The 19,375-nt window shown below is 36.7% G+C and overlaps 1 protein-coding gene across 1 annotated transcript in view; it reads left to right on the top strand.

The window, feature by feature from the left end:
• The window catches only part of LOC120242800 (ubiquinol-cytochrome-c reductase complex assembly factor 1), a 101,535-nt gene that overhangs the window by 19,817 nt on the left and 62,343 nt on the right, over positions 1–19,375 (top strand). The window contains exons 3-5 of the mRNA XM_039248742.1: positions 3,045–3,140; positions 4,529–4,636; positions 13,575–13,647. Coding sequence (XP_039104673.1) covers positions 3,045–3,140; positions 4,529–4,636; positions 13,575–13,647 — 277 coding nt within the window. The remainder of the gene's footprint in view (positions 1–3,044; positions 3,141–4,528; positions 4,637–13,574; positions 13,648–19,375) is intronic.

Below are 19,375 nucleotides of genomic sequence, written 5' to 3' on the forward strand. Positions count from 1 at the left end.
GTAGATATAGCCAAATAATTTTTCAGAGTGATTGTACCATTTTATACTCCTACCAGAAATGTGTGAGAGTTCTGGTTGTTCTGCAGCTTTGCTAACACTTCTGTGTGTGTGTGTGTGTGCATGATCTTTAATCATTTTAAAATATGATACTTGGTTCTGTTTCTTGTGTGAGTCTTCTTTCTTTTCTGCACAAGACTATCAGCTCTTCGAGGATAGGGATTGTCTGTATCCTAAAACTGGACATAAAGACTGGCATACTGTGGGCAGTTAATAAAGGTTGGGTGAATAACATGCACGCACAGCACATATGTAGGTAAGGACAAGAAGGAAATAAATAACCATGTAAGTGGTTGTTCATTCAATGAACATTTGAGTGTTTCCCGTATCTAACATGCTATGTTTGATTCTGGTAATATACCTAATTTCTACCCTCATGAATCTTTTTGGTAGTGGTGATAGAAAATAAGCAAGTTTCATAAATATAATTTTATATTACAATAAGTACTATAAATGAAATGAACAGGTTACTGCTATGATAGAGAATAATGGGATGATAAGAAACTATGTTTAGGTAAAATGGTCAGAGAAGGCCTCTTTGAAAAAGTGACATTTGAATATTTCAGAGTATTTTTTTTCTTTTACAAAAGTTATTTATTGGTATCTTTTCGATTTAAATAAAGGAAAAAATTGATGTCTTTAAAGGTCAAGGGAGTCTTTTCTGAGAGGCGAGTAAGTAAATGTGTGTATTTATAGATATGTGTAGGTATGGGGAATCTAGGTGTTGTCCTTAGTATTAAGTACCTGGGTACTTCAGTGGTTCAAATAGTGTTAATGTTAACTCAGGAATAATGGTCAGACAGAAATACAGCTATTGGTGCATCCATTCATTACTCCTGGAGCTATGGGAGAAGGATCATATAATCTAGTAGGAGAGAACTTGCTAGTTGAAATTGTTGTCAGTTGTGTTCTTTGAACCTGTTTTAAGTACTTTGTGTTCTCGATGGACCATTACGTTGATGTATGTGATGTAATGGGAGGTATTCTGTGTTTAGTCTGTTTTTCAAAGCCTGCTTAATACCTATGAGTTAAAGCATAAGTATTCCTGGGACTGACTAGAAGAATCCTAACTAATTTTTTAATACCCTTATTTGGAAAGAAAAGTAAATGGTAATTAAAAAAAATTTTTTTTAATGTTTTATTTATTTCTGAGAGAGAGAGAGAGAGAGAGAGGCAGTGTGAGCAGGTGAGGGTCAGAGAGAGAGGGAGACACAGAATCTAAAGCAGGCCCCAGGCTCCAAGCTGGCTGTCAGCACAGAGCCCGACGTGGGGCTCAAACCCACAAACCATGAGATCATGACCTGAGCCGAAGTCAGACGCCTAACGGACGGAACCATCCAAGCGCCCCAGTAAATGGTAATTCTTTATTAGAAGTTCTGTTTTTCCCTCATTAGGATTAAAGGAAAAAAATCATTTTTATTTCCTGTGTCTACTCTCTTCTGGAATAAACCAGAATTAAAGGGGTAACCCTCCTTCTCCCTCTCACCCCTTTTTGGGTAAAGGTAGTATAATAGTATTGAGATTTTGGAAACTATATTCCTAAATTTATCCATAATTTTAACAACATACCTCTTTCATTTCTTTATGTTTTCTTTCTAGAGATGCCCATATACATTCATGTTTTTACCTATAATTTTATACATATAAATGTTTCCATGTTGTCAGAAGTAATGAGCTTTAATGTAAACTATGGACTTCGGGTGATAATGATGTGTCAGAGTAGGTTAATCTGTTGTAACAAATGCGCCACTGCTGGGAGATGCTGATAGTGGAGGAGGAGTGGATAGAGAGCGGGTTTATGGGAGCTCTCTATTTCCTCTTCAATTTTGGTGTGAAGCTAAAGTTGTTTTAAAAAATAAAGTCTATTTAAAAAATCTCAGGGACTACCTCATTTTCTATTGAATGATTTTGCTGTAATTTAATTAACCATCTTGTTGGAAATCTTCTTATTGCTTCCCCCTCCCCTCCAGTTTTCACTCTTGTGCATAGTGCTACAGTGAGGCTTTCTTACTTGAAAAAATTTTCCCTTAGGAATTAATTTTCAAAGCTGTGTTTATTAGTCTTGATTTTAATACCAACCTAATAGTGTTATGGTGAGGATTAAATAAGGTAGCTCATATAGGGCACTTAGCATAATACCTGACACATGATAGTTGTAAATAATGGTTATTTTTATTGCCAAAGTGCATCCAAATCAGTGTGAACATAAAAGGGAGGCAATTTTGATCTGAACAACAGTGATGTTGATGATGATATTGGTGGTGATGGAAGCTTCCATGACTTACTATCTTGTGAAAGGTACTTTACATGCGTTATCTTCTTTAATCCTCCCTACAACTGAGGTTCAGTAAGTTGCTCATGGCCACCCAGCTTGTAAGTGGCAGAAGCATGGTTTTTTTAAAAAATTATTTTAATGTTTTATTTATTTTTGAGACAGAGAGACAGTGTGAGCAGGAGAGGGACAGAAAGAGAGGGAGACACAGAATCTGAAGACAGGCTCCAGGCTCTGAGCTAGCAATCAGCACAGAGCCCGACGTGGGGCTTGAACCCACAAACCGCGAGATCATGACCTGAGCCGAAGTCGGACGCTTAACGGACTGAGCCACCCAGGTGCCCAGTCAGAAGCAGGTTTTAAACTTAAAACTGACTGTTAAAAGAGTCTTTTTTAACTGCCCCTGCTGCTGCTCATGTTTAGATAGGTATTTATTGCAATTCTAGTTCCTAAAATTGACTCAGATTTATTTAGTTCCAGGTTTCCAAGACAGAATCCTTTAATTTATTCACGTATCCAGGAGATATTTACTGAATACCTACCATGTACCAGACACCATTTTAATACCCATCTTTGATTCTTTTGGTGATCACATCACCAGGAGCTAGGTTAAGCAAGATTGGAAAGATTCTATAATCTTTACTTTGAAGTAGCTGTACTCAGATTAACTAAGTGAATGCTCTCTGTTGCTTATATCTGTCTTTTTAATCCCCAGTGGCCCCAGATAAGCCAGTCCCTAGTGTGTGGTGGATCAGAACAGATTCCTGGGATAGATGTACAGTGGAATAGGAAGTATCATACCACAAATAAGGTGAGAATTATTAGTGCTTTCTACATTTATAGACTGTTTTCACACAGGTGTTCTTATTTGAATCTCAGCAAAATTGTTAGCTGGATGAGGCAAGGAATTTTATTGAATGCAGAAGGTGAGGCTCAAGGAAGTAAACTGACTTGCCTAAGGTCACAAGGATAAGTGACAGGCCAATTGAATATTGAACTTAAGAGTTCTCTGATCCTGAGTCCTGTATTTCTTCCACTGTAGTATCTTGCTTGGAAAACACTTTTTTAATTATTTTTTAAATGTTTGTTTATTTTTGAGATAGAGAGAGAGAGAGGGAGGCAGGGATGGAGGGGGAGGGGCAAAGAGAGGGAGACACAGAATCCAAAGTAGGTTCAAGGCTCTGGCTCCAGACTCTGAGCTATCAGCCCAGAACCTGAGGCAGGGCTCAAACTCACAGACTGCGAGATCAAGATCTGAGCTGAAGTCGGATGCTTAACCGACTGAGCTACCCAGGTGCCTCTGGAAAACACTTTAGAGAAGAAAGTTGTTATGGACTTTTTATGTTAAAAATAAAATAGCATTTAACTTTTGCAGGATTTCTTTCTTTTTTATTTTTTTTAGAATTTTAATTAATTTATTTTTAGAGAGAGAGTGGAGAAGAGGGCGGGTTGGGGGGGAGAGCGAATCTCAAGCAGACTCCACGTTCAGTGTGGAGCCCAACATGGGGCTCAATCCCATGACCCTGAGCCAAAATCAAGAGCCAAAATCTAGAGTCAGATGCTCAACCAACTGAGCCACCCAAGTGCCCCTGGAAAATTTCTTATTGATTATATAGCCTGCCTTCATTTGGAGAAGCCTATCATTAGAATAGGTTTTTCTTGGAGTTTATTTGCAAACTACAAGACTCGTGTCTTCTATAGTTATTAATAAAATTTGTTAGGCCAAAAAACATGAGTTTAGAAACATTTATTCAGTGCTTGGTTTGGGCGATTATGATTTTGAATGACTTTTGACTGCTTTCAGATAGTAGTTTTCTTTCCTTTTCCTGTTATGTCAAAAACATACAACATTCCTCTTTTCAGAAGTCTTTGGGAGATGAGGGTCAAGATTTCCTTTTATAAGTATTGTTTTCCATAGAACTTTTATTCTGATAGCCCAAATCGGTCATTTCCTAGACATGAATTCATAGGCATAAGGTCGGTGAGATGGCTCTGAATTTTGAGGTCATCTGTTAGATGGAGTTCCAGATGTGTTTGCACTAAGTGATAAGATGCTCAGAAAAATGAGAATTAAAAATTGTAGGTGAAAAAAAAAATCTAAGCAATAAAAATGCCCTTAGGCCTAATGAGAAACAAAAGCATTCTTTTTAAAAAAATTATTTTGCAACTAATTTTGTCACCTTCTTTTTGATTAAATGGCTTTTTACTACCAAGGATTCCCCACAGCCTGTTGAGGAGAAGGTTGGTGCCTTCACGAAGATAATAGAAGCCATGGGATTTACAGGACCTTTGAAATACAGCAAATGGGTAAAGTCTTTTTCAGTTCTTCTCATTTTCTTTTCAGGCTTTGTGCTCTCTGCTCCTCATAGAAGATTTTTTAAAGCTTCTACTTTGCTTTTGTGAAATTCATACATTATTTTGAGAACTTCAAAATGTGTTGTCCCCCTCCACATTCCCATTCTAAGTCAGATCTGTGTATCATGTGGGCTGAAATACTCCCTCTGTTCCTTGAACCTGATTCCTTAGAAGTATCTCAGTGCAAGCTAAGACTGGGCTTTCTAGGCTCTTTCTACATGATATGCTATACAAATGAGTTTTAAGGAAGTAGATGGGCCAGATGTTCTGATGGGTAGCATTCTTTTTTTTTTTTTTTTTTTTTTTTTCTGATGGGTAGCATTCTTAAGGAAATACTACTCTCTGATGAATCCATACTCATAAATGATTTTTTCATGAGGTCACTGTAGTGATTTTTGTTAAAATTTTATTAGTAAGCATTTTTCAAATTAACTAATCAATTCTGCAGTTTATTGCTATTCTCATTATGGAGGGTTATTTGCTAGCTGTGTCATTCCTAGTCAAGCCTTGGCCTACCATGTTATCTGTTTCATAGTAATTGCTATATATGAATGACTATCTTCTCTGCACCAGGTGTATATTGCCCATGGGTTTTTATTTTTTTATTATTTTTTTAAAGTTTTTTTTTTTACCAGGTTGGTAAGACTATTCAGTTTATTTAATGAATAGGTTTTTTTTCTTATTACAATTTTAATTAGGTTATATCTTAAGAAGGAAACAAGAATTTACTAGGTACAGCCAAATATTACTCTTGGGTTAAGATTTATGCCATGGGAAAAAATCATGAAAAGTATATATATATATATATTTTTATTAATTTTTTAAAAATTTACATCCAAGTTAGCATATAGTGCAACAATGATTTCAAGAGTAGATTCCTTAATGCCCTTTACTCATTTAGCCCATTTCCCCCTTCCACAACCCCTCCAGTAACCCTCTGTTTGTTCTCCATAATTATGAGTCTCATGTTTCTGTCCCTACCCGTTTTTATATTATTTTTGCTTCCCTTCCCTTATGTTTATCTGTTTTGTATCTTAAAGTCTTCATATGAGTGAAGTCATATGATATTTGTTTTTCTCTCACTGACTAATTTCACTTAGCACGGTACCCTCTAGTTCCATCCACGTAGTTGCAATGCCCATGGGTTTTTATAACAATGCCTGTAACTAATTAAAGTAATAAAACATTAACCATTGAGTTTTTCTCAGCCCAGTTATCTCCTGATGCTAGCATTTCTCTCTCTACTTTTATAGCAGAAGTGCCTTTTAATGCTTTTCAGGTTTGTTAGAATGTTGGATAAGCCTAATCAATCATAAGTTATGTATTAATCAAAGCAAATCAACGCAAAGCATTAACAAGGACTTTTCTAGAAAAGCTTTGCCCCAAATGATCAAACAATGCCAGTTATACCATTTCAATAGGATGGATTCAAATTAGAATTTAAATTTTATTACAGACTTTATTTGTAGTTTCTTCTTGGAATGTATGGTTCTCTTCCTAATAATTCTCACTGCAGCAAGTATAGGTTTCTCTATATCTCTTTTTTACGTAAATTCTAAAAAGCAAATGGTAATTTTGTAAGCATATTTAAAATTTTTTTTAAGTTTATTTATTTTTGAGAGAGATAGAGACAGTGCAAGTGAGGGAGGGCAGATAGAGAGGGAAAGAGGGAATCCCAGGCAGGCTCTGTATCACAGCATAGAGCCTAATGTGTGCCTCGAACCCACGAAACCATGAGATCATGACCTGAGCTGAAAGCAAGAGTCACACACTCAACTGACTGAGCCAACCAGGCCCCCCAAGCATTCTGTTTTTAAGGGGCTTTGAAAAGTATAGAAGATAACACATATCTGGGGCCCTAGGTGGTTCAGTCGGTTGTGTCTGATTTCAGATCAGGTCATGATCTTGCGATTGATGAGTTTGAGCCCTGCATTGAACTCTGGTTCTATACAGACAACTCAGAGCCCGGAGCCTGCTTTGGATTCTGTATCTCCCTTTCTCTCTGTGCTCTTGTATCTCTCAAAGATAAATAAACATCAACAAAAAATTAAAAAGAAAAAAAAGATAACACATATCCTAGGTAATAATGATGTTCTTGAGACTGTAAGACTATGATGTGCATTGTTAATCATCAGTGAAATATTAGTTATATTCATTAAAGTTATCTTTTTTATATCTTAATTTTTTGTAAATGATAATCATTGGTATATTTGGTAACGTTTTTAACAAGAATCTTTTCCCTTATTAAAGAAATGTGATTATGGCATTTAAAAGCTAGTGTGTTTTGTTTGAAAATTAGAAATTAATTAAAAGAGAAGGGAAATGAGAGCAGAAAGAAAAAAAAGTGGAAAATTTGCTGTTTTATTTATTTCTTGATGGTTGAGTTCCACTTGGTTGCTACCATTGCTTTGTCTAGGCTGTTTTTTTATGATGCCAGAGGGAAAGTTGGCTACCATTTGGAGGATTACTAAATCATCAGGAAAATTTCTTCACTGTTGTAGTTTAAGTTAGCCTTTGATTTTTCTTGGTTCCTTTGTGACCTCAACAAAGTGCTTAATATTTGCATTTCAAAATCTTTTGTGATGTGGCAGTGTCTACTTTCTGTAACCTTTATTTTTTAATTTGTGATAGAAACATCAAAGTATGACATTCTAGTATAATAGTAGGTGGGAAAACATAGGTATAACTTTCCATTTTGAAAGATGGCAAGCCCTTTTCAGCAAATGTTGACTCAGAAATCTATGGCTAGACCCTTGTATTGGGTTACCCTGGAAAGATTCTTTGAGTTTTGTGTTTTCACATGTCTTTCATTAGGGAGAAAAATATCTGCTTGACGGCAATATCAACTGTCTTTCCTCCATTTTTTTTTTTCTATAACATTGTCATCTGTAGTTTCATTTTTCTTCTAGATTCATATTTAGGAATTTAAATGTAGCTTTTCCTTACTTATTTGTCCTAAAATAACCATTCTTTTCCATTATCTTTATGTGGCAATATACAGGTAAAACAAGGACATTTACCGGGTTCAGCCACATGTCATAGAATAGGTGGTTTCCAGATTAGCAATAAGCCAAAAAATTATTTCTGTTCTGAAGGACACTGACAAACTGGAATGTATTCAGAAGTGAGCAGTGAGTTTTGTAAAGGCTTCAGAAAGTGTGTTGAATGAAGAAAGGTTGAAAGAAATAGGGATGCTTAGCCTGGAAAAGAGAAGACATCATGATGGTTCTTCTCAGGTATTTGTAAAAAAATAAAAAGAGAGAGAGAGAGAGAGAGAGAGAGAGAGAGAGAGACTTAATCTAACTAAGGTATTCCGCTGGGCAGTAGATGTTTTATGAATGTTACATGAAGAAGATTTACATTCAATAAAATAAAAATCTAACAACAAGAATTGTCCTTTAGGGGGATAGGTAACCTCACAAGGTCATTGGACTTGTTTGAACAGTGGCCCAGATGGTTGACTGTGAATCAAGAATGTTGTAGAAGGAATTTCAGTATGGAATAGAAGGTTCAAATGATTTCAAAGCCCCTCCAACTCTCACACAGCTGTTAGTACAGACTTTTTACTACATTCATTTTTTATCTTGTAAGATGGTACCAGATGCCTCAGTCAGTGGGAGAGCTGATTTTCATTTCTTAAAGCTGTCTTAGGTGCTTGTGTTTTCGTCAAGTACACCAATGAGGTCTTCCAAAATTAGAATGAAATAAACATGAAGTCAGATGAGAACCATAACAATGTGTATTGACAGGATGGAATTTAGGCTGACTTACCTCTTTAACTTAAATTACTATGTGAATCTTGAAGAAATCCTTTCCCCGTTATTTCCAGTCCTTCTGTGATGGTCTTAGGGGACTTGCTTTAGACATTTGTCCAGGAAAATGGCTCACCCAAGTATAAAGGCTTGGCTTCACTGCAAGAAAAGCGAGCAACTATAAAATACTCCTGATTGCCATTTTATTATGAGCACTGTGTAAATACACTGGCCAATCTGCTGAGGTCTTCATTATTTGCGATGAAGGCTTTCTTCATGAACATGCGAGAGACAGCTTTCTCAAGGGATGACTTGGGTCATGGTGGTAGATCTGCCTTTCCTCAGGCAGAATAATTGATTATGAACTTAGAGAACTGTCTATATAAGAATCTGAAAGAAAATGCAGAGTTAAAAATCAAGAAATAGGCCATTAGGAATTTTACTTAAAATTGTAAATGTGTTGATATTTATTTACTAGTACCCATATTTGACAGATACTAGTTTTTGCCATATTTGGTTTAGTTTTATTTTTTCCAATATAAAGTTTTGCAGAAAAAAAATCCAGCCATTTATCCTTTCTTCCCTTTCATTTCCCCACTGAGATCACTGCTATTCTTAAGTTGGTTTTTGTCATCGTCTTGTAAAATTCTCTTCTTTTACCACTCATATATTATCCATAAACAACATATATACTATTATTTTGTGTTCATAAACGCTATATAAGTGGTGTCTTACTTTTCAACTTGTTTTAGACATTTGTCCAGGAAAAAACATAATGTCAACATTATGTTTTTGAGTAGAGAGCTGATTTTTGTCATTTCAACTGCTGATTAGCTTCACATTGTATAATTAAACTATAGCTATACTATTCCTCTACTAACGACACTTGTTTTAGTCTTTTCATAATAATAGTATGTTTTAAATTGTGCAGGAGCTGCTTGAGAAGGAAAAATATAATTATTGGGTTACTAGCGTATGAACAGTTTCAGCTGTATTTTTAAGATTTTAAGTAATCTGTACACCCAACTCACAACTCAAGATCAAGAGTCAAATGCTCCACTGACTTAGCCAGCCAGGTGCTCCATTAACTTGTATTTATCAGTTTTTAAGTTATACTTATCAATTGTTATATCAGTTTATATGTCTATCAGTAGGATTTAAAGGTTCAATGTCATTTCCAGTGCTTGATACTGTCAAGCTGTTTAATGTTTACAAATTAGATGGTGTGAAATGGTATTTTTAAATTTAATTGGTATTCCTTTGGTTACCAATAAAGTTGTATGTCTTCTCTTATGTTTACAGGCAAAAAAAAATTATAAATGTGTCTGTAGTTGAAGTAGGCCATAAGCTTCATGAAAACAGGAGTTTTTGACTTCTTTGTTTACTGCTGTATTCCCAACATCCAAATCCATGTCAGGCACTCAGTTAGATACTCAATAAATTATTTGTCGAATGAAGTGAAGAGCTAACAGATATCCTAAATGCTCTGTCTTGAGAATAGAAGTAGGCCCGTCAAAGCCAAGAGAATAAGATATGATATTAGAATATCATTAGTTTAATGATGGTATAGACTGGTACTTCCCAAAATGTGTTCTCTGTCAAATACTTCCAAGAGCTACAGATGTTAACAAAGTTAAATAGGTTTCTTTTTTAGCCTGCTGATATGGTGAGTTACATTGATTGCCTTGTGAATGTTGCATCAGCTTTGCATTCCAGGGATAGATCGCAGTTGGTTGTGATTTATTATCCTTTTGAAATATTGCTGGATTGGGGTGCCTAGGTGGCTCAGTTGGTTGAGCGTCCGATTCTAGATTTCAGCTCAGGTCATGATCCCAGGGTTGTGGGATTGAGCCCTGCATTGGGCTCTGCACTGATCATGGAGCCTACTTAAGATTCTCTCTCTTTCCCTCTCCTCCTTTCCCCTGCTCATGCTTTCTCTGTCTCTGTCTCTCTGTCTCTCTCTCAAAAAAAAAAATATTGCTAGATTTGGGGTACCTTATGGCTTAGTTGGTGGAACGTGCACCTCTTGATTTCGGGGTTGAGTTCAAGCCCCATGTTGGGTGTAGAGGTTACTTAAAAGTAAAAAATCTTTAAAAAATATTGCTATGTTTGATTTGTTAATATTTTGTCAAGGAGTTTTACATCCATGTTCATGAAGGCTATGGCTCTATAGTTTTATTTCTTCTAATGACTTTGATTTTGATATCAGGGTAATACTGGCCTTGTAGAAGGAGCTAGAAAGTGTATTTCCCTTCTATTTTCTGGAACAGTTTATGTAGATTTAGTATCCTTTTATTTTAAGTTTATTTGTTTGTTTGTTTGTTTTTTATAAGTAGTTTATTGTCAAGTTGGTTTCCAACAATACCCAGTGCTCATCCCCACAAGTGCCCTCCTCCATGCTCATCACCCCCCCACACACCCATCAGTCCTCAGTTTGTTCTCAGCATTCAAGAGTCTCTCATGGTTTGCCTCCCTCCCTCTCCCCCACTATTTCCCACCTTCTTCTCCCCCATGGTCCTCTGTTAAGTTCCTCCTAATCCTCCTAAACGTGCAAACATATGGTAGCTGTCCTTCTCTGCCTGACTTATTTTGCTCAGCATAACACCCTCAAGGTCCATCCATGTTGCTACACATGGCCAGATTTCATTCTTTCTCATTGCCATGTAGTATTCCATCGTATAGATTAACCACATCTTCTTGATCCATTCGTCCGTTGATGGACACTTAGGCTCTTTCTGTGTTTTGGCTATTGTTGAGAGTGTTGCTATGAACTTAAGTTTATTTATTTTTGAGAGAGAGAGAGGAAAGCATGGGGTGGGGCAGAGAGAATGGGAGACAGAGGATCCAAAGTGGGCTCTGCACTGACAGCAGATAGCCAGATGCGGGGCTTGAACTCATGAACCATGAGGTCATGACCTGAGACTGAAGTCAGAACCTTGACCAACTGACCCACTCAGGCACCCCTTCTATCAACATTGAGTGATGTTGAAGATTGTCTGAATATGTGGAGTTTTCTTTGGAGAAGGTTTTTTTTTTTTTTTTTTTAACCACAAATCCCATTTCTTTAATAGATACAGGACTATTCATGTTATTTATTCTAGGGAGTTTGGGTAGTGTGTTCTTCAAGAATTTATCCATTTTCTCTGATAATCAAATCTATTGTCCTAAAGATGTTCATAATATTCCCTTCATATCCTTAGGATATGTTGTGGTATCCTCTCTGATTCTTTTTTTTTTTTTTTTTGTGTTTTTTTTTTTTTTTTTTTTTTTGAGAGAGAGAGAGGGCATACATGTGCGAAGGCACGAGAGAAAGGCAGGGAGAAAGGGAGACACAGAATATGAAGACAGAGATCATGACCTGAACTTAAGTTGGACACTTAACCAATTGAGCCACCCAGGTGTGCCTCCTTTCTGATTCCTGATATTGCTAATTTTTATCTTTCCTGTTTTTTCTTTTCTTGATCAGTTCTACTTACATTTTATCAATTTTATCGATAATTTCAAGGAACCAGCTTTGGCTTCTTTGATTTTCTGTGCGATTTTTCTGTTTCTAATATTATGAATCTCTGTTCTTTATTATATCTTTTTGCTTGCTTTTAGGTTTAATTTGCTCTTCTTTTTTTGTGACTTCCCATGGGTTTGCTTAAATTGGCTTCAAATGCTGATTTATTTCCCATGTAGATATGTCTGTTTTCCAGTTGTTATATGTTTATTCTGTTTCCTCTCATATGAGCTTTACTCTGAAAGCCTTGAAAACGTGACAGATCTCAAATTAGTAAAGAAAAAAATCTTAATTATAATTTGAGACATAATCCTTCTTTAATTTATTCTAGGTATTTCTGCCCATCAGAGACACTGTTGTTTTGACTCTAGATTGTATAGAGAAATATGAGCATTATATAACATTGGATGTAGTATATTTTTGGTGACTTTGAACCTTAAAAACATAGCTTTGCTAAAGTTCTGGATTGTTTTTTCTTCAGTTTCTGTTTCAGTCTCAGTTTGTGTAGATTATTTTAGTCTGTATATTTGCGTTTGTAATTCTCTGTCATTTTAAGAAAAAGTAAGCTTCTTATAAGCTTGTTGTGGATGGGCTAATTTATTTAATTCAAAGTCCTTGGAAATACTTCCTTACTTGAGCACTGAGTTGATCTTCAGGCCTACAGTTCAACTCGTAAAAGAATTTATTCTTCACATTTAGATTTATTTTTATGAAGGCATAATGTACATACAGTAAAATATACAAATCTTAAGTATACAACTCAATGAATAAATTAAAACCACCACTCAGATAAAGATTCTAAGAGAATTTGGGGTGCTCAGTTGGTTAAGCATATGACTCAATTTCAGCTCAGGTCATGATCTTGCGGTTTGTGAGGTCAAGCTCTGCATCCAGCTGTCTGCTGTCATCCAGATCCTCTGCTCCTCCCCTGCTTGTGCTCTCTTTGTCTCTCAAAAATAAATAAACATTAAAAAAAATTGTTTTATAAAGGTACTAAGAGAATTCTTAGTGCTTTTGGGAATAGTAAACAGTTGATCCTTTTACTGTATTTTTTTTACATTCACTAAAAACCCTTATTTGTATGCACAGTCTTCTTAATCAACAAACTATAAAACTAGGGAAAATATAGAAAAAAATTATCACTTCTCCAAGATATAAAAAAGACAGAATAGATAGTAGTGCTTCTGAGGAAAGATCAAAGGATTGAGGTTTTGTTTGTTTGTTTTTTGTTTAAGTTTTTGTTTTTGCTTGTTTGATTTTGGTCATAAGAATGGGTAATTTTTTAATATAAAGGGTTTCAGATTATAAAGAGTTAACGTGAATGATGCTGAATAGTGGTATAGAGACTCAAATGTGATGAAATGAGTTTGAATTAAAGGAGAGATTTCATTTAAATATTGGAAGAATCTTTTTGACATTTTGATGCTAACTCATAAATGTAAAAAATGTCTGTGAATGGTTGGCTTTAAGAAAAGAAGGATAGAATTGATATTGGTTAAGCTATTAAGTTTGCCTAGAGACAAGTTTGGACTCATCATCCTAGTTGAACAAATACAAGATTTTGTGACTTGTGTCTAATAGCACTAGAACATCCACTTGGTCATATCTTGAGTTTGGTTTTATTTTTCTTATCTAGAAGATTAAGATTGCGGCCCTGCGCATGTATACTAGCTGTGTGGAGAAAACTGACTTCGAGGAATTCTTTCTAAGTAAGTTACTGTTTTTGATAGTTCTGAAAAGGAAAATGAATCTACTTTTCATAGGGTGCTTGGCTGGCTCAGCTGGTAGAGCATGTGACTTTTGGTCTTGAACCCCACACTGGGTGTAGAGATTACTTAAAAATAAAATCTTTAAAAAAAATCTTTTCATTTTTATGACTGTATCTTAGTAAAATAGGTCTTGAGTCTCTGGTGAAATAGTTTTTTCTGGACAAGGTATATAATAAAAGCTGCTTATTTTTCTCTTTTAATAGAATAAACAAAGGCCAAAAGAACCCTATAAATAAGACATTTTAACAAGTTTGAAAAAAGAAGAAACCTAAAAATTTATCCACTACTTTGACATTTTTCCACACATGTATCTTTTTACGTATGAGTACTCAAAGTAAACAAATCTTGTTCTGCATTCTGGATGTTTTACTTAGCATTTTGACATAAAATGAACTTTTTTTTTTGCCAATCATTGCCCTTTTATTTCTAGTTTTTAATTGTTTTGGTTAACCCTGGCATATGCCTAATGATTTTGTTTTCTTTCTGTTGAAGGATAATTGGGTCAAAAGGTACATAAGGACGCTTAACCAACTGAGCCACCCACATGCCCCTGGAGTTTTCTTAAGTGGTTTTTGGAATACATTTCCCCAATTATTTTTCATCAGATGTTTAAAAAAAAATTAGTGTTTATTTATTTTTGAGAAGGAGAGACAAGAGTGTGAGTGGGGGAGGGGCAGCGAAAGATGGAGTCACAGAACCTGAAGCAAGCTCCAGGGCACAGAGCCTGGTGCAGGGCTCGAACCCACAAACTGAGATCATGACCTGAGCCAAAGTCGGATGCTTAACTGACAGCCACCCAGGCACCCCTCATCAGATCTATTTATTTGTTTGTTTGTTTATTTTTAACTTTATTTTTAGAGAGAGAATGTGCATGGATGAACAGGGGAGAGGTAGAGAGAGAGAGAAGGAGAGAGAATCCCAAGCAGGCCCTGTGCTGTTAGTGCAGAGCCTGATGCTGGGTTTGATCCCATGAACTATGAGATATGACCTGAGCCGAAATCAAGAGTTAGATGCTGAACCAACTGAGCCACCCAGACATCCCTCATCAGATCTTTTTAAAACCTAATCCTCAGATATCTATTTAATATTTGATTTCAAAAGTAACTCATAAATTTTCATAATTATTTTAAAAGGATGTTTACTAGCTATCTGTCTTAGCCAGTCCTCATTATTGAAGATCCTTGAGTTAATATTATAGATTGAATAATGAGATCATTATTACATATTTAAGGTAACATACCATGTTTCAGTTTATAATCTGTTGTAGACTACTTATAAAAATAAAAGTTTTTAAAAATTATTACCATTGTATGTGAATAATCCACATTCACATGATATACTTTTACATGTGTTTCATTTAGGAGTTACAAAGCCTTATGGGTTTGGAAAGACTTGTATTCTTATTTGCATTTTTATTTTCTTTTCATAAACAGTCGAAGTGTAAAGAGACTACATAATTTCCTAAAATTGCTTAGCTAAGGCTGATCCTGTGTTGTCTGGCTTAAAGGCCAGGAATTTTCCACTATAACATATTGCCTATGAATGAATGTAACTGTAAATTATAAATTGTAATCCATCTTAATTTTTTTTTGTATTTTATTGTTTTTAAATGAGAACTCCTCTAGGAGATATTCTATTAGTATTGTAAACTGATATGTATTAGAGGACAAATGCCTCAGTGAACTTTGTTCCAGCTTTGCCTTTTAAAGTGTTACCTGGGGAGGCAGTACATTTTTCAGTGATACCCCACTTACTTAAGTTTTTTGTTTGTTTTGGGTTTTTTCTTTTGTTTCCTTTTTTTAAAGTAGGCTGCATGCCCAGTGTGGGGCTTGAATTCATAACCGTGCATCAAGAGTCAGATGTTCTACTGACTGAGCCAGCCAGACGCCCCTTGATTAAGGTTTTTTTGGACTCAGTTTGAGAATTGCTTTTTATTTATTTATTATTATTATTAAATTTTTTAAAAATGTTTATTTACTTTTGAGAGAGAGAGAGCGCGTCCGCTAGCAAGTAGGGGAGGGGCAGAGAGAGAGAAGGAGATGCAGAATCTGAAGCAGGCTCTAGACTCTGAGCTGTCAGCACAAAGCCCAATGTGGGACTGGAACCCACCGACTGAGAGAACATGACCTGACCTGAAGTCGGATGCTTAACCGACTGAGCCATCCCGGCAGCCCACTCATTATTATTTTTAATGTTTTATGTATTTTTTTGGTGGGGGGGGCGAAAGGTAGAGAGAGAGGGAGACCTAGAATCTGAAGCAGCTTCCAGGCTTCGAGCTATCAGCAGAGCACAGCACAGCCCCCAATGTGGGGCTTGAACTCACATACTGTGAGATCATGATCTGAGCTGAAGCCAGACACTTAATAGACTGAGACACCCAGGTGCCCTGAGAATTACCTTTTAGTTTTATAGCTTGTTCATTTATATTATGTTCCATTATGGTCCATCTTTGTCATTTTTGGGTAGATTAAATTTTAAAATCAAACCATAGTGGTTCCAAGCTGTGGCAAGTGAATAAAAAAGGGAGCCAATCTGGTAAATACCATTTGGAAGCAGATAAATATCAGTGAAACAATGAGACTGCCTTTCTTGCGTCTTCTTTTAAATTTTTTTTTTCTTTTTTAATTTATTTTTGAGAGAGAGAGAGAACAGGAGCAGGGGAGGGAAAGAGAGAGAGACTGAGACATAGAATCCAAAGCAGTTTCCAAGCTCTGAGCTGTCAGCACAGAGCCCAACGTGGGGTTTGAATTCATGAACCGTGAGAACATGACCTGAGCCAAAGTCGGACGCTTAACCTACCGCCTAGGTGCCCCTTGTATCTTCTGAAGAAAGATTCTAAAGGGTAGGCCAGATAGGTTTGGGATAAAGGAAGAGAATATATATATTGCTTCCCAAGATTACACCTTTAAAGTGGCTGTTGCTCCCTTCGATATTTAGTATTTAAGGACTTGACTTTTAGAGTCCTGACCATTCAGTACTTTTTAAAAAGGATAGAGAGGCTTAGGTAGCTCAATCTTGTCATCCTCACTCTTCCAACAAAAGTGAAGCCAGTGTTAATTCACAAAGATTGTATAAGAATGAATTGTTCACTAACAATGTGCTTGTGATAGGCCCTAATAAAATGTCCAAGTTATAGACTCTCTGTCATCTCAGAGCCAGAGTGTTCAAAAGTCTTGATCCAGAGGCGTACACACTGGGGATTCTGACTGGTGAGATAACTTTAATAGCCAGTCACATATTGTCTTCAAGATGTTCTGATAGTATATGTCATTTGTGACATAAATGAGCATACCCTCTGTGAGCATACAGTCGTTTGCTAACTGGTCTTCTGGAGATCAGTTCTGTTATGAAGAGCAGTTTGGAGCAGAGGGGCCCAATTGGTAAAGTTTGTGTTTAATTCCTTCCATACTGTCTGAAAACTGCTTTGTTTTTAGCTCTTAAGAGACTACCTTGGAGAAGAGGCTCCTTAATGAGTAAGTTCTGAGTCAGTGATTGAGGTTCATCATTTTATTGACACAGTCTTAAATAGTGACCTATTTAAGATATTTTAAACTCTAGTGTTTAAATAATTCTGAGAAACAACCATAGTGAATATTTATTAGTACGTATTAACTATTAACCATCTTGCTAAACGTTTTACAGGCCTTATCTCATTTAGTCCTCACAAATCCTGTTAAGGTAGGTTCTTCTGTTCTCCCCATTTTTATGGAGAAGACAGCTGAGGCATGAAGAAGGCTAAGCTACTTTACCCAGAGTCACATAGCAAGTAAGAGGTAGAGTCAAGGTTTTGAATCAGGAGGTCTGACCCTAGAACCTGCATTAAAAAAATAACTGTGTTAGTACTGCCAGTCCATAGGAGCAATGAATTACTAATTTTATCCAGCCTGGTACTGAGAAAGAAAGTACACAGTCTCAGAAAATAATGCACTGAACGTATATTGTTGCAAGAGTGTGATTGTGGCAAAAGACAGTAACAGATTTTAACTCTGAAGTGTTTAAATATCCAGCTAAAGATCTGCTGTGCTTTTGCGTTGCTCATGGTCAGACATTCAGTGGTCTTGTTTTTTAGGGCTTGACTCTATGGGTTTCTGTTCTGACCCCAGTAGGTACAGGGAGTCAATATGCCAGCTCTTTTCCCATCCTCAGCCCTAAGCCGACCCCCAGAATGGAAAATTGTGACCCAAGTCCAGCTGCTGGCCTGTCTGTCTGTCTTTGCTTTCCAGCCCAAGAACTGATTCCCTCTCTGAGAAAATTGGAAAGGCTCCTGGAGGCTGCTGAGAAGCTTTGATGTAGAGGTAGCAATTGAACAGATTGTCCTTTAGAAGCAGCCAAATTTCATTTTCCAGATTGAAAGACAGACTTCCAAGAAAACTTTTCTTTTTAATGTTTTGTTCTAGCATCCAAAAAAGACCCAACTTCAGATCTGGGCTTGAGAGTTTCTCATGGCTATTCTTGTTCTAGGTGGAGGGTGGTTGGCCCACTCTCAGATGGCATGTGTCTTAATAGCTGTATGGTTGGCCAGGCCAGCCTTCACCTCCCTCCTGCTGGGTTCCAAGAGGAAGTCCACTTGACAACTGCTGGGCACCTCCCAGTACACTCACCAGAGTATTTTGGTGTCACTTTGTGATGGACTTGGACTTAAACTCCAGCCCAACCGCTAGCTTGTTAATATTGTGGCTGCCCTCAAGTTACTTAGCCTTTTTGAGCCTCTAAAATGAATATTACAATACCTCCCTTCAGGGTTAAAGTGAGGATTAAGTGAGATAATTATTGACATGACTAGTGGTAGACCTGGCAGGAAGTATGGGCCCTTAGTGAATGTTAGGTTCTGATTATAGTATTAGGGAAGCAGTTAGTGATTAAGACTGTGGTGCCTGGAATCCAGCAGATCTGAGTTTGATCCCAGATGTTTCATTTCATAGCTGTGTGACCTTGGGCAGTGGTCATGATCTAAGAGTCCATTTTCTCACCTGAGAAATGAGGGTAATATTAATACCCACCTCATAGGCTTGGTAGGATTCATTGAGTTCATGCCTGTAAGCGCCATTTATAATGTCTCACACACACAGTAAGCTTACAAGGAATTATGGCTCTTTATTATTATTGGTGGTATTAGTGTCCTTCACAGAGGTCCTGCCCTGTGTTTTTTCTCCTACTGGCCCCTTTTTGTTATCATTTAGTGCGTTGTATACTTCATTGTTTGCTGCAAGGCAGAATATATGCCTTTTATCCTGAGTTATTGCTCCAAAAGACTGATTCTGCCCGAAGGGCCCACATTTCCCACTGATACTCATTTTTCTTTGTCTTCTTGCTCTAGCTTATCTCCCTGTCACATAACAGGGTGGGCACATTCAGCATTCAGTGCAAGACCCCTCATCTAGCCAGAGGCATTTCCTAGAGATCTGAGAATTAAGAGGTTTGGATGTCTCAGCACTGACCTGAGTTTTGGTATCTTAAAGCCCAATTTTATCATTCCTGCAGGTTGTTGAATGGCCTTTCATTAGATACAATCTGCTTTCTTATTCAACTACTGCTCCCTAGAGCCCCACTTCTTTCTTCTGGTCATTTATTTTGGATGAATCATTCAGCATTCCCATGTTCCTAGCACACTGGGTCGCCTTAAGGAAGACAGGAAAAAGAAACTAGAACAACTTAGACTTAGTGGGGC

The sequence above is a fragment of the Hyaena hyaena genome, unplaced genomic scaffold (genome assembly GCF_003009895.1).
Source record: "Hyaena hyaena isolate Hyena2069 unplaced genomic scaffold, ASM300989v1 scaffold_315, whole genome shotgun sequence".
NCBI classification, from domain to species: domain Eukaryota; kingdom Metazoa; phylum Chordata; class Mammalia; order Carnivora; family Hyaenidae; genus Hyaena; species Hyaena hyaena.